Raw genomic sequence first — 15133 nt, forward strand, 5'->3', positions numbered from 1 at the left:
TGTACTAATTAGACTTCAAGAAATTCTTAAACTTAATAGGAATGCATGCCTCCGAATTAGTGCCTTTTATTTTTATTTTATTTTTCATTCAGACTTTTAAGAAATTTCTAAAATCTATATACTATTTGATTCTTCTTCTATTAATCTCGAATTCCATAATTAATTTGGCTCATGCTAGATTATCGAAATTTAATATTAAATGACTTCCAACCAAATTCTAATTTCGAAACTAGACGATGACTTCCCTGTATTTTGAGCAAGTAATTAAATTTCGAAAATGGGCTCTTTAATATATTCACTGCAGCCCCAATTATTTAAATTAGAGTTGGGCTCAGATTATTTACACCACTCCTTAGCCGAAACAAATAAAATGTTAATCCAACAACAATTAATTTAAAATAACCCACATATAAATAGTCATTCATCGTCTTCCTCATTATTTACCCAAATAAAAAAAAATGATGTGAGAGAAGCTCCCTTTTCTCCCTACTGCCGCCGCCATCACCAGCGCCGCCGTCCGCCGTCCGCCGTCGCCGCCTCCGGCGGCGCCCTCTATCTCCATCCATCTCCCCCCTCTCTTTTCTTCCTTCCTCTCTTCTCTCACTCTCTCTCTCTTTTCTCCCTCAGCCACGCTCACGCCACCGCCGCCTCCGGCGGTGCTCCTCTTCTCTTCTCTTCTCCGTCTTCTTCTCGCCCTGATTCCGCCGCCATCACCGTCATGCACCGCCTCGACGGCTGCAGCCCTCTCTTTCCAGCTCTATTAGCGCCATTTACCGCCTCCCCCTTTCGGATCTGCCGCCGCCGCCACTGTGCTTGCACAGGCGGTGGCTTCGGCCTCCTCCGTGCCCCGAACCGCCGGCCGCCTCTTCGCCGGTTTCAACAAGCAAGGTGAGGGTAACTTCATTCTATTTCCATTTTAATTATTTTCCTAAAGATTCGACCTTTGATCTAAACGTTTGGTGTGTAATTCGTAGATTTGTCAAGATTGTGAATTTATTGACAATCATGTGCTTGCAACTCCCCCTCGGACTCTTTTATGCTATGTGTGTGTGATGAGAATTTTTGGAATGATGAGTGGCTGTTTAAGAAAAACTTTGGGGGTTTGTATACTTGTTCCCTTAAATTCCTCTGCAAGCTACTTATGCAAATGGGGAGAGTAAACTTGGGGGAGGTTTAACGTGGGGGAGGTTTACTTGAAGGAGGTTTAACTTAGTAAATTATATTTGGTATGTTAGAGATATTTTTCTCTTTTGCTGATCCTAAGGCCAAAAGTTGTTTTGAGAATGGAGAGGGCCTATGAGCCGTTGATTCCTTCTACATTATTCTTAAGTTAGTGACTTAATGTTTTGAATCAATAGTTAATTGTATCTTACTTTCTCTATTTCTCTTATGTAGGAAAACTAACATCCATGGTTATCTCCGTTGATGTATCGGACTTCCTTGGAGGACAAGCACGGCCGTTGAGCGGGCTGCCTGGACTCTCTAATTGTAATAGATTACGAATTTGCTTCATTTGTATAATAGTATTTTAGCGGACTTCGGAGATGTGCTGGACATTATAAATTTTTATTTGGTGTCACTTTTTTAGTTGTACTTTATATATTCGTTTTGAGAACGAAGCAACGATTTTTTTTTTTTTTTTATATAATTCCAAGATCGATTATTATAAACGAAAATAGCAGGTTTTGAATTCTACAACGATCACTAGTTTATTAATTTTTTTTTAGGCTAATAATAGTAATAAATAAGGTACGAAGGTTCGGGTTGTTACAGTACCCACCAAATTCGTCCACGTACACAACTTGCTCCTCAACCGCAGCAATACGGCGGTTTTGGTTTTGCTTATGATGACCCCGATGCTCAATCACAATTAGCCGACTTATACGGCTACGGCATAGGCTCAAGTTCAAGGTCCACCTCAATGGGATCGGTAAGCGAGTTAGATTTTTATTTGGAAGCACGCCACCATACTTTTAGTGATGTAGGTCCTACACCCACCCAAATCGACGTCCTAGAGTGGTGGGGAACACACGAGAAAGATTATTCCATACTTGCGTCAATGAGTAAGGAGATCTCTGCAGTCTCGGCTTCCATCGTAGCCGTCGAGTCCGCTTTCAGTGTTGGAGCATGTGTCTTGGACGTGAGAAGAAGCAAACTCTCCGCGAGAAATATGGAAGCTGTGATGTTACTTGATGATTGGGGAAAAGCTGCAAAGAGAGCGCAAGAACCAGATTGGGATGCTCGTGAAGAGAGTGAGGAAACCTTCACCGACACCAAGGATGAAGGTGGAGAATGAAGGCCAACCGTCGTCAACCGCCAACCAACAAGGTAAGCAAGGTAAGAGAACTACGTGGACTTTGATTCCTCAATGCAATTAAGCATTAAGGATACGTAGGCACCTCAAAATTTAAGTTGAGCTCAAGTCCTTTTCCTTTTTTTTTTTTTTTTCTAATTGTTTCAACTTTATTTTTAATATGTTTTTTGTAAATTGTAATTTTGTATTTAAATTGTAAATTCAAGTGTATAGTTGTATTGTTGTATTTTGTAACTTGTACTTGTAATATAGTATTGTAGAAATTTACATTCAAAGTTTCAAACCAATAAAATTGCAATTCTTTATCGTTATCAATTCTCTTTGGAATTTACTATAGAATTGCAATAAAAATTATAACTCTAAGATTTTTTAAAAAAAAATGAACCGGAACCGAACCGGAACAGGCCCGGAACCGGTGAAAAACCGGCGGTTAGTAACCGGAACCTGAACCGGCGGTAACCGGCGGTTAAACTGGAACCGGATAACTGGTATCCGGGCCGGTTACGGTTCAAGCTATCGACGAACCGGAACCGCCGGTTTTCGAACCGTGGCCACCTCTAAATTACAGACTCAATCATGTGGGCCCTACCATCCCAATTTAGACCAATTTAGACCAAGACATATTTCTATGCATTCCATCTCCATCATGTACAGCTGTTATTTGTATTTATTTTAATATAGTTTATATAAAAATTGTGAGGTAAATGTAAATAAATGACCATTAGCAGCGGCTACAATAAACACATCAACAAATACAAAGCGAATAAGCAAATGATGGTAGCTCAAAAACAATTAGGAGGGCTAAATTTTAAATTTGAGATCTCAAAAAGACAAATTCTGACTACGTGTTATATTTTTGATATCTAAAAAAAATTCTTTGGTGGATTGGAGCATATGGAGGTGCATGCGTAGTGTATCCAATTAAAAAGGACCACAAGATTTATTTACTTTGGAATTTCCAAGGTAGGATGGGGTTCCACTTCCACAAATTTCCATTCTGATCTTTGATTCTTGGAAGATGAAATCCCTTCTTGCAAAATCTTCTTGAGCCATTTAACTTTGATTATATATTCTTCCAAATCCATAATTCCTGCTTCAACAGTATATGAGCGCTTCGAATTCAGAGAGTCGCGTTCATTCATGCCTTGCCTAGAGTCCGTATCTGCTTGCCTTGTTTCGTTAGGGTTAGCTCCACATCCATTTGTGCTTGCGCTCTTCACTTCACCTGAAGTTGATGAGTTAGACGAAATGGGCGAAGAGGACAGCAATCTAGGAGGCAATCCAACACACTTCGGAACATCTTCAATGCCTGCATTATGTCAGTAGCCAGAGTGATTTAAACGTAACGATGGTTGTTGATGAAAGGGAGATAGAAAAACTAAATGAACTTAGAGTTCAGAACTAGTTAACGAGTGACATGCGTCATGCATTCATCACATAACAAAATCACATCTACAAACAAAGCTTCAAATGGTTTGTTATTAGCATAAATAGATTCAATAGATATTTAAGATCCACTTTCTTCAAGGGAATACTTGCTAAATCAGGATTACTAATTTTTTGTTTATCAATATAGATGGAAATTTTAAGATATCTTAAGGCCCTTGATAATCTCTACAATTTGAGGTAACCTATTTGATTCTTGTCCAATCGCAAGGAGTAAGATTCGAGAAATTCTAGTTTTGACAACAACTCAATCCAATATATTACCAATCCTAAAAAGTGAACGCATCGTAATGGTTAAACTCTCAGTTGTACCACCTATTTCTAGGCCACATTGAATCGAAAGCAAGTAGTAGGAGTATATGTATTTAGTTTTCATATAAACTAGTCTAGCTAAGTTGTTACACAAGCAAACTAGTACACATTTCAGGGGAAAAGTTTTGGAACATTTAATTAAGAGTCACAAATCATAAGACATACACTTGCGATAGCAAATAACCTATTCGTTTGACTCTCCATAGGGATCGATTTAATCCACGACAATGCCACAAACATGCAGCATTCGGTAGACAAATATGAATTATCCCAGACACCATTTACCGAATTGCAAGCAGATAGAATACACACTGATCTTTAACAAAGATTTCCTAGGCCACCTCACTTCTGTCTAACATGTTTTTTACTTCAAAAGTTCCTCGGACAAACCAGACATATATAAAGGTAGAGTACAGAAACAGGAAAAGAAACAAACGTAGAAGAATTCAGCCAGCATAACAGGGGTAAACAGGATATGAAAGGAAGACTTTACGAATTTTACTTTTAACAAATTAGATTCCCAAACATATTCAAGAGTGGTTTGTTGTTAACTCATACCTTGATTATTGGGTTTAATGAGGCGAGCAGCACAAGGGTGGCCAAAACCATCTTCCTGCAGTTTGCAACAACAAAGTTATTCTATACATCAAACAGTAGATCAATAAACGTAAGACATCATAGTGAACATGCATGCAGAAGCACCAACAGCCCTTATACGATCTGAAAAGTAAAGACTGGTGTACAATATAGACGCAGAAGCCAAAATACAACTTCACATAGAACTATAATTGCTCATTTTCTAAACTGTAGATATGATATTAGGAGAAAACATGATAACTAGAACCAAAACTACTACCACTGACAACCTCCCTAAGCATAGACCTGCGGTAGAATGAAATCAAATCTTACAAAACAATCTTAATGATTTTAACAATTGTAGTAAATAATAATAAAAAATGCATAAGAACACAACACAAACCACTTGTGAGTAAAAATCAATATTTGCATTATAATAGCATAACGAAAATTATACTCCGTTAAATGTGCAAGTACATAAAAATCTTTAGAATGGGAAAAAAAAACCTAAATTGCACTACTTTTCCTATTTTCATTTCCAGAATTTGTGCCAAATAAATGGGACCTTTAGGATAGAGGAATCTTAAGATCAAGTTCCTTTCAAGGAGCTTCAAATGTCTCAAAGAAGAAGAAAGACTTGTCATTTTCCATAAGGTATTTTCGTATAACGACACATGTGCGGACAAAGAAACTGTTAGTAGAAAATCCAACCATGTCCCTCAAGGTTCAAGTTATGCTAATTAAACTCACACTTTTACACATAACAACCCACGATAGATCCAACACGTAATTTAAGGTATGAATCAAATAAGAAATACAATGCAGTTTTGCACCATTGACAACTTAAGAAAAACAAACTTTGTGTTGATAGGCTATTAAGTTACATGTGATTCCGCAAGTAGATGGCAAGTAAATATGTTCTATACGTGAAATTTCACACAAATAAGAGCGAAGAAATGACAAACCTGCAAAGGTAATGTCCAACCATGTTGAAGAGACCAGTCCAAAGATGGGCGTAAATCTTTAATACTTGCTTTGTAAGATGAACCCTCACCAAGAGGTGGTGGTCTAAGCTCAATCTAAAAAGATAAAGAAAGAAAAAAGTTAATAAGTTCACAACATAACACCATAGTTGAAAATTCTGCCAAAACTAAATAGTGTTTGAATAATTGCATCTCTGCCATAATAAAAGTGAGGGTTAATTATTTTATTAAATCAACTTCCGACTTATTTTTTGTATATAATGAAGTATGAGAAATTGTTTAATTATGGCTCATCTAAAAATATTGGCAACAACTGTGTCAAGTTTGTGGCCCATTTCCACTCATTTTAGAGCAAGTTTGTTGGAAAATTCAAAAATTTTACATATGACTCGATTTTGATCGAGTTATGAGGACGAATTTAGTCATACAGGAGCGAAGAATGGCTACAAGTCCCATTAGCTCCTAAAAATTTTCATCCTCATTACTCAAACAAAATTTTCATATAATGTCAATATCTTTGTCTTGACGTGAACAACAAATCTTATTCTATAATTACCAAAAATTGACTGCATAACTTTATAATGGCGTTGCTGCTAATTTCAAATGGACCATGATTTCAAAGGAACTCATTAACCAGGAGGATTTGAGACTAATTAGTGGGCTCACCCATAAAACAGGCCACCAAGAATTATTACCTCAGCTTTTTCATCATCAAATAACTGTGTTATTCTTCCACACCAATAACAGCCAGTATGGAAGAAGTCCACCAAATCACCAACCTTCCAGGAATCACAAACAATAACTGAGACTTCTGAGATATCACTGACGTGAGGCATATGCTTTTCATTATAGATAGGAGGGTATTGTGGCCTCAACATCAATTCGCTATGTTTCCGCTTTGGTTTCCCCATTGGTAGCTGATATAGCTTAGTCCAATTTAATTCTGCACAGAAACAAATCCGAATTCAATTAAATGGTTACATAAATATCTAATATGATGAAATTAACAAAAGCATGAAACACCAAATAGCTCTGAAAAAATGGAAGAAAAACTATAAACAAGACTCCTTCAAGAATGAAACTTGTGCCTATCTAATAGCCGCAAATCAACAATAAAACTAGACACCTTACTTACTATTAAGTAGGATTATAAATAATCCTTAACTTATAGTTAGCTAGGGCGATAAAATGCACAACCCCAGATGGCAAAAAGAAACAGAGATACATGAGTCGTGTGCCTATAATGTGAGATGAAGGATATCATCAATCAAAACTCCTCAGTCACACCTTGAATTTAAAATTCCATTTCAAGGTAAGTAAGACACTACAGGTGCACCCAACAAAAAATGATTCATAACCTTTGCCTAGCCATCATCACTCTTGACGATAGCAGAGCTCTAGTGCAAGTACTTGGTCTCCATAGCTATAAACAATTTCAAGCCAAAAAGGAACTGACAACATGAAATCTTTACCAAACACAATGGACCACAAAACGCCATGTGGACACACTATGGAGGTACAAGGGGGTGTTTCAATCAGAATATGTGATCAAACTTGGAGAACCAATCAAACATTACTAAGATGCAATGAGCATTGTGAAATCGAGAAAGACTTATAATGAAAATTATGCTTGACTGAAGAATGTGTGTCTTATGTTGCTGGCATACTAGAAAGTCACAAAAATTTGTATAACTTGGTGCACCAACCCTGGCCAATAGGCATTTGCGGAAAGTTGTGAATATGTTCGTTAAGCGCCAGAATCCAGGGTGGACTCATTAACCTTGAAATCTAGATAAGGCCGCAAGGAAGCTTAAATTGATGGAGGTGTAAGGAGCCTATGACAAATCAACTTTCGGCTTTTCATGTCGGCTTTGGTTAACCAAAAATTTGACTCTGGGCGTTAAGTAAGTGGAGGCTGGAGATACATGCATGCTATATTTATAAGTTCAGAATAAAAAGTCACCATAAGGTCAAAACTTCGGACTATAAGAACAACCTAGCAAGCAACTATGAACTACCAAAAGTGTAGAATAAACATATCACAGAACAAAGTACTATTGCTCAACTTTTGGAAATGTTTGCACACTTTTAACTTCTAGACTTCAGCCACTTATATATGAAGGTTAATAATTTTTCAAAGTGCAAAATTCCAAAAGCAATAACTGTTTAGGGGGGAAAACAGAGTATATCTCTTTTTCAGATGAATCTAAAGTAAATTTCAAGTTTCAGCCTCTACCTCCTGTCATGAGCTAACATATTAGCCAATCGATGCGACAAAATTCAGAGGGGTATCTTACAGTTACAAGAGTGGATCCCAATTCTAACCTATGTTTTCGTTTAACAAAAACAGGCAACTTTGGACACTTACTTTCCTCCGTGTAGTCATAATATTCCGAGATATGTCCAAGTTTTCCATTTCTCTCGCTGATCTCTCTAATCTGATACAAGAAATATAGAGGTTGACACAAGTAACAAAAATGATATGCCAAAAACATATTCCTGAAGGCACAAAGCAAAACAAGTGCAAAGGGTTCCTAGAGGGTGTGGCCACACACGCAACGCATAGGCACCAGTAACTTCGAAACGAGGCTCACAAAATTTAGAATGATAGTACTCCATCTCATATGATAAATGGTTAATAAGAGCATTTAACAAAAATGCAAAAAATAATTATCATGGTAGATAAAAAAAATTGCATCTTGATCTGACCAGCATACATTTTCTTTGCATCTAAATTGTTTTACCTTGCATCGAAACCATGCACCACGATAACCAAAGCCAAAAGACCTTAGTTCAGCCAGTTGTCCAGCTTTAAACGGTAAGTTCTCCATGGAAGATAAATCCAACAATGTGTTCCCACACGCACACAGTGAACTTATTGCAAGAACACACACGCACTGAATTCTTTAAACCGACCGATTTATCAATTTAGGTAAATTGAATAGGTAATTCAATTAGTTTCAAGATCCCAATTCCTGCAATCAAGAAACAGTCTAAATCAGAATCACAAGAAAATATAGTATTTCAGAATTGGAATTCAATTTCTGAGACATTAATACTCAAGATGAAGACGGAGATGTGCGGAAAGGATTTGAGGTGGCGTGCAGCGTCGAGCGACGAGAGTTGGTTTGCTCTAAAAGCGGTTGTCGAACTTTTTTTGTTGGTATTAACACTTCAAACCTTTTTAATTTATGATCACTGTATTATTTTATTCTTATAAACCGCTGTATCAATTTTAGACATGGTAGGTAATTTTCAAGTATTATGCCAAAATTAAATTATACTATGAGGTGTGTCAAATGGCAACATTAATTTACATGAATACTACTCCACAAAACCAGTGTTAAAATGGCAAGTCATCAAAATGATACTATCATTTTAACAATTAATTAGAAGCATTTTTATATATACTTTTATTTATTAATTTATTGACGAAATGACATCAGTTTAGTTAGATTTTTTATATACCGTCTTAAGAATTTTGGCATGTCATATTGAATTCAATTTTGGTAAAAAAATTAGAAAATTGAGCATATCATAAAAATTTATGTATTTTTTATCACATTCAAAAGTAATAAACATGGATCCTACTTTTATAGATTGATTTTATAATAAAATGTGAGTGTAGGAAATTAGTGAAATGTAGAACTACTTGCCAAAAGTAATAGGAGTAGTAAAAGTGAAATGGGTACTAGAAAATATGGTAAAATAAGACTTCTAATCGGACCGAAGAGAGTCTATAAGTTTTCCACTTTGTTCACATCAAACTAACGCAGTCACGCGGCAGCGCGGACGCCACCACCAGAGCATGAGGCAGTGCCTGATCTTCCTTCCCGGCACGGCCAGCTTGATGGAGACACCATGAATGTCAAGTATCAAATGGGGTCTACAACAGAAATATGATTCTGCATTCTGTGATCTACCAAGTTGCAAATAAAGCTAAAATTCCTCAATGAGGCTTACAAGCACTATTGCCAGCAAACAAAGTAATGATTCCCAGCAATATAGACACAAAAAATTTCATTTTCTTACAACAAAAGTGCTTCACTTAAAGCAAATCTAAGTAAATGCTATTTACTTGTCAAAAAATTCTTAAAGAAATAGTGTAGTATGTGTAAGTGTGTGCTTGTAGTTAAAGACCTAGACATTCTCTAGTTCCGAATTTTGACTTCAACTCATCTAAAGAAGGGATCTTGCCACCAGTTTTTACTATTCTGCTCCACCAACCTTCAATCTCTTCCTGCAACACAGGTCAGGTGAAGTTTATTGAACTAGCAATAAAAGTTATGGATCCAACAACAAAAAATATAAAAGTTTGGTCACAAATCATTTCATTGCCGGACTCTTAGTAAGTAAGAACTAACCTCCAGAAAATCTTGATTGGAGATGTACTGACTCCCAACTGATGATTTCAGCCCTCCAACATCTACCAACACAGACTTGTTGGACTTGCAACCAATGTTCTCTATTGAGTCTCCTATTGGGAGAAACACAGACAAGAATTGAGGAAAATGATTATAATTAGAAGCAGATATAAACAAATTTTTGACATAACTGTGTTTATGGTACCTGAAATACAAGCAACATAATAGCCAGTCCCTTCTAGTCCCCCTTCCAACTTTGCGAGGCGCAAACGCAAGAAAAAACCGTTTAAATGTGACAAGGAGACATCAGAATCCATCCATCTGAGACAATGTAAGTATTAGCTAGAGATCAGTTACTGATTACAGTCCAGTGAAATGAAACATGCAGCCAATTCAACAATACAAAAAATTTCAAGACTCCTATTAATCAGGTGGTGTTTATAATACCTGAGAATATCAGCACGAGACAAGCGCAATCTCCTTATTACATGAAACATCTCCTCCTGTTGAGTGTTGGAAATCTTACATGGTGGAAGTATTTGTTTGTCCTTTAGATGGTTGCCTGAATTCGATAGAGTACTCTTTTGGAGCTCATTTGAAGTAGAAAGTCTTTTGCTCGACCTTTCTTTCATGTTCGAAGTCAGAAAGATAGGAAAAGAGGCAACAGCTGGTTTCGCGCTGCAGCCTACCTCACTAGCAAAAGGCTGCGGATAACAAGTAGTTTGTTGCTGGACAGTGACAGCATTCTGATTCAATCGTCTATTATCTTGTGAGGATGCCGAGGGGCATGAAATTGCCCAATGATCAAGCTGAAAGCATTTAATGCACAAAGTAGGGGATTCATCCACCCTATTAAATGAGCTGATGTTGACAAGGAGATTCTCCAGGTCAGATTCAGTTAACTCCGGGCATTTACGTATATCATGGCCACTGTTGCCACAAAAGAAACATGTAAGTGGGGATGTTGGAGGGCTTCTCCTTCCTGAAGGGTGTATAATGTTTCTGAGGGCATCAAGCCGCTTGGCAAACACTGATGCCATTTCCTCTGAATTTGTCGATTCCTTGAAAGGTTGTATATGGCTCTGTCCATGACCAAACTTGGGATCAGCGGATTCTGAAGCACGAGCCTGATCTCGAGCACAATCATCCCTAGCCTCAGAAGTTTTCTTACCACTGGAGGAAACATCATTTTCCCAACTCTCATGATTAGCCTCAAGGCGTTCAGAGTTGCAGTCGAGGGCTTCATCATTTATACGGTTGAAGTTTTCAAACGGAGCAGTTCTAGTATAAAGGCGCGTAATCCACAAACTAGGAAGAGGTCTACTTTTTTCAGGAACACAATTCACTGGAAAAGGGATGTCGAGATCCATCTTCTCCGCCTTTTTACACAACGAAGCAGAAGACTTTCCCTCGACCATTTTCCTACTACTTTCTGCCAAGCTCTTTTCAGAAGAATTTCTATTAAGAAAACCTGCTGAAAATATCCACGGTTTAACTGGCCTCGTAGATACCTGTGGGTTGGATTCTTGATCAGAAATAATAATCTGCTTGCAAGAGCTATCATTGTTTCTGTTGCACGACTGTGGAGTTTTGTCAGCTAACTTTGTATCAGAAACCATAAGCTCGTCAGATTCTGCTATGAGCTGGTTATCCTTGTCTGCTCCAGAGATCAGTGTCTTGTTGGTTTGGCAGTACAAGGACTGAAACACATTTTGGAACCCTGTCCTTGGTTTCGCGAACTCAGTTGTTTTGTTGCACACGAAACTCTCCTGGTGATTGTGACTGCAAACATTATTAGAACGAGCTAGGGTGAGAGCGAGGAGAGAAGAAGACTCTTGTTTATTAGAATCTGAGAGACCATTAACCATGTTTGATATCCATCTCACAAAGGAGCTATCAGCTTTTATGAAGGATGTCGAACCAGGTTTTTCTTCGACACACGTTTTAACCCTTTTGCTTTCTATTTCCTGCCCTTGATCATAATGCTGTCTCTTCATGCCTTTTGGGAACAATCCAGCACTATTACAACTCCCCACAGTCTCGTGGCTGTCTTCCTTATTATTTGACGATCTTCCATAAATATATCCATCAGATAAGGCTTTTTCTCTCTCTTTCTCTTTTCCCTTTTCTCGGTACAAGAAAATCCTGCTACTTGTAGGAGCTATGTCAACAGCAAGAGGATCCTCTCTTGGAAGCTCCATCTCTTGTAAACTCTGAGCCTCTTTTGCAATCAGATGGCCACCCAAGTCATTTTCGTCAGATGACTCCACGTTCATCAAAGTGGGCGCAGGGATGATCGAAGGGGATGCATCAGTTTTAGTCTTGTCCACGGCTGATGTGACTTCATCATCTATCTGATCATGTGCTTGCAAGTTCGGAAGAGAGCAAACTACAGCTTCGGATATTTTGGCTGTTGGAGGTTGAAAACGTATAGGGACAGCTGAGCCGATAACAACACTTGTACAAGCATCCATTTCAATTTTACCTTTATGATTGAAGTGTCCTCCTCTAACAAGATTACTAGGGAACTTCCAGTTTATAGCCTTGTCTGATTTCCTATCGTGTTCTGCATCCGCTAGAGTATGAACCTCTGAAATCAACCAAGAGCCCCATAAGATGAAATAACAAGAAAAGACAGTGGGTGTGTCTAAGCATATCGTTTAGCATGATACAGCCTGAATGGATTTCTATACATCTAAACAGTCATCTACGTCTCACAAGCATACTGAATAGTTACGAGAGAGAGAAATGGAGTTAAAACCAAATGGTCTTGGTCAATCAAACGAACAAAGTGAAATGTTAGAAGAATTTACCGGCATTCATTTTGCTGGTTTCAGCAATATGGACATGACCTTTGTGTTGTTGAATAGCATCAGTAGTGATAGCTTTATCAATTAAACCCTTGCTCCCATCTAAACAAGAGTTCATAATATATTTTTGCTCTTAATCAGCAATCAAAAGAGAAACTCTAAATGGAAAAGATGTAGCTAATGATACAAGAAACTACTTAATCAGTACCGTAGCTAGAACTAAATACAACAGCCTTGTCGCCAGAACTCCCAGCCTCATCGAGCATTGTCAACTTCTCCCCAGCACTAACCACTCTAATATCCTGTGATGTTAAAATCTCGTCTGCGCTCTCTCTCAAAGCCAGAAAAGGTCTGTTATTGGCCAAGCCTGGAATAGCACATTTCATGGACAAACCATTATTTGGCGACCAAACTAATTCGGATAGAGGATCAGATGCTGTAAATGGCATGCCCACGCGTGAGTTTGCATTTACACCTGCACCTACGCACACGCTGCTATCCAACCTCGTCTCTACACTGTAATTTGTAGAACCCAAAGCAAGCCTTAAATCAATATCTTCATCACTTTTATTCATTATCAGCTTCGCCTCAACACAAAATCCTGCAATGCCATTTATAATCATGCTTATACAGAAGCTTCAAACATAAACCTGTAAAGATAATTACTATCACAGCCTTGTAGTTGTAATACTTGGAACTACAATTCTACTACTACGTACATTAAAAATGAAATCATTAGCCCTTTTCCTCAAGCATATTTAGGACATTTTATCACCAAGAATCACACCAAAAAACATTTAGTAAATAATTATTATTACTTCTGGAACTAGCAAAGACTATATACCTCAAAAATTTGCAAAAGGGGAAAGCATATCATGATAATCAAGCCTCAGCACTAGAAGCCTGAGTGAACATTAACCATCACAAAGATCAATCTAAACAGCAAGATCTAATAATTATGTAACAGGAACTAAATAGTAGGAGTAGTACAATTTTAAATATACTTCAAATGAAAACCTAAAATATCACAAACAAAAAACACCCAAATTAGGTTAATACTGGCTTCATAATTACAGACATGCATCTCATCCAAAAAATCTTCCCTTTGTCAAGTAGTAGTTGTTACAAATAAAATCTCAACTATCAAGAATGACTTTTTTCTGCAAAAGAAATGAAATTTCATCAAATATCAATTTATCCCAGCATGTGCTTCAATATTCTTGCAAAGAAAGCAGGCAAAGGATAACAATATAGGGCCAAAAAAGCAAGAATTCCTATCAATATATGTCAAACATATACAATCCATTAAGGGCAAACAGAATTGAGACTCCCCCATACCTTTCTCTCTCCACAACTCATCACACCATTTTAATCTCTCTCATTCTCTCACCAAACAGCAAAAGCATATAAGTATTTATCACACAGACAGCTAGTGAGAGGAATGAAGCAGAAAACAAGAATCATAAACGCAGTCGCTTTGGATCTCAAAGATTCCCAACCCATTGAGAGAGAAGTCTGCAAGAATTGTTGGCTAGTTCAAGGACAAGTGGTTGAGAAGCTGCCACGCGGATAACGGTATCCCAGTATCATAATTTAATAATTTGTGTTTGTAACAAATAATTAAATAATCATATTATAATACTATCCGTATATAAAGCGCAGAGTTTAATGGTTGTTTGTCCATTGCGTAACAGTATGTGATTCTACAGTTTAAAGATAAGCCTCAAGGAGTAGTACTAGTATTAATTAATTATTCCACTTCTTTTGATTGGTTCATTAATTATTCCACTTCTTCTGAGTAGTGAGAGTGATTTTTTAAAGTCGAATTTATTTAAATATATTTAAAAGTAGTGGACTTGGAGATGGAGTCGTCGAAGAAATAAAAAAAAGTACTACTACTCTGTATGATAGATTAGTTGCTATCGAAATGATTCTTCAACCCTTAAACCAATGATTAAGGATTTTATTTAATATAAAAAACTCTTAATACGAGGTGATTAGAATGTTTAGAATAGCGTAGTCCTCTCTCTCTCTCACCAAAAGAGATAAAATTTTCGGAAATTAAATATATATACCACATCATATACTAACTCCTTGAAATTCACACAATACTGCCATTCTTCTTCTAAACCCTAGAGATTCTCGAAATCATAGTCCAAGAAGTTTCACATTCACTAACAACTTTAAATTTGTAAAAAACTTTATTTTCCTAGACCCATTGTATTAACTATAATCAAGAATATGAGTCGTTATTTACCAACTAGTATAATGTTTCTCTATAAAAAGTATAGTAAGAGTACTACTTGCTCCGTAAACTCGTACTCCACT

General features: G+C 37.2%; 2 protein-coding genes and 1 long non-coding RNA gene across 9 annotated transcripts; 1 reads left to right on the top strand and 2 right to left on the bottom strand.

The window, feature by feature from the left end:
- Nucleotides 1-352: 352 nt before the first annotated feature.
- On the top strand, nucleotides 353-1579 carry LOC125193333. Its single transcript, XR_007171566.1, has 2 exons — nucleotides 353-888; nucleotides 1396-1579. It is a non-coding gene; the product is annotated as an uncharacterized LOC125193333 (long non-coding RNA).
- Nucleotides 1580-3029: 1450 nt separating this feature from the next.
- Nucleotides 3030-8805, bottom strand: LOC125193296. Of its 3 annotated transcripts, none has more exons than XM_048091070.1 (7): nucleotides 8691-8805; nucleotides 8376-8606; nucleotides 8000-8069; nucleotides 6327-6574; nucleotides 5614-5727; nucleotides 4631-4685; nucleotides 3030-3623 (listed from the first exon to the last, which is right to left on the bottom strand). In XM_048091070.1, the coding sequence occupies exons 2-7, from the start codon at nucleotides 8460-8462 to the stop codon at nucleotides 3259-3261; spliced, it is 939 nt and encodes a 312-aa protein (XP_047947027.1). In that variant the 5' UTR covers nucleotides 8463-8606; nucleotides 8691-8805; the 3' UTR covers nucleotides 3030-3258. The 3 variants fall into 3 exon arrangements, with proteins under 3 accessions (XP_047947027.1, XP_047947026.1, XP_047947028.1); XM_048091069.1 differs by having other exon boundaries at nucleotides 8683-8701; XM_048091071.1 differs by lacking the exon at nucleotides 8000-8069 and having other exon boundaries at nucleotides 8683-8749.
- Nucleotides 8806-9531: 726 nt separating this feature from the next.
- On the bottom strand, nucleotides 9532-14368 carry LOC125194156. Of its 5 annotated transcripts, none has more exons than XM_048092221.1 (8): nucleotides 14144-14368; nucleotides 13014-13455; nucleotides 12809-12907; nucleotides 12481-12585; nucleotides 10443-12405; nucleotides 10201-10316; nucleotides 9996-10108; nucleotides 9532-9871 (listed from the first exon to the last, which is right to left on the bottom strand). In XM_048092221.1, exons 2-8 carry the CDS (start codon nucleotides 13426-13428, stop codon nucleotides 9764-9766), a joined length of 2919 nt encoding a protein of 972 aa, XP_047948178.1. In that variant the 5' UTR covers nucleotides 13429-13455; nucleotides 14144-14368; the 3' UTR covers nucleotides 9532-9763. The 5 variants fall into 5 exon arrangements, with proteins under 5 accessions (XP_047948178.1, XP_047948179.1, XP_047948177.1 ...); XM_048092222.1 differs by having other exon boundaries at nucleotides 10443-12585; nucleotides 13014-13172; nucleotides 13281-13455; nucleotides 14144-14367; XM_048092220.1 differs by adding an exon at nucleotides 13650-13708 and having other exon boundaries at nucleotides 10443-12585; nucleotides 13014-13406; nucleotides 14144-14367.
- Between the last annotated feature and the right edge of the window lie 765 nt (nucleotides 14369-15133).

The sequence above is a fragment of the Salvia hispanica genome, chromosome 6 (assembly GCF_023119035.1).
Source record: "Salvia hispanica cultivar TCC Black 2014 chromosome 6, UniMelb_Shisp_WGS_1.0, whole genome shotgun sequence".
NCBI classification, from domain to species: Eukaryota; Viridiplantae; Streptophyta; class Magnoliopsida; order Lamiales; family Lamiaceae; genus Salvia; species Salvia hispanica.

What these genes read in the sequence shown, in the direction of transcription:
- LOC125193296 (XM_048091070.1), bottom strand. Translation starts at nt 8,462, where the DNA reads ATGGAGAACTTACCGTTTAAAGCTGGACAACTGGCTGAACTAAGGTCT. An exon ending in TTGATGATGAAAAAGCTGAG is followed by an intron (nt 5,728 to 6,326) that starts GTAATAATTCTT and finishes TTATCTTTTTAG; the next exon opens with ATTGAGCTTAGACCACCACC. An exon ending in CATTAAACCCAATAATCAAG is followed by an intron (nt 3,624 to 4,630) that starts GTATGAGTTAAC and finishes GACATAATGCAG; the next exon opens with GCATTGAAGATGTTCCGAAG.
- LOC125194156 (XM_048092218.1), bottom strand. Translation starts at nt 13,428, where the DNA reads ATGATTATAAATGGCATTGCAGGATTTTGTGTTGAGGCGAAGCTGATA. An exon ending in TGTATTTAGTTCTAGCTACG is followed by an intron (nt 12,908 to 13,013) that starts GTACTGATTAAG and finishes ACTCTTGTTTAG; the next exon opens with ATGGGAGCAAGGGTTTAATT. An exon ending in TCTCGTGCTGATATTCTCAG is followed by an intron (nt 10,317 to 10,442) that starts GTATTATAAACA and finishes ACATTGTCTCAG; the next exon opens with ATGGATGGATTCTGATGTCT.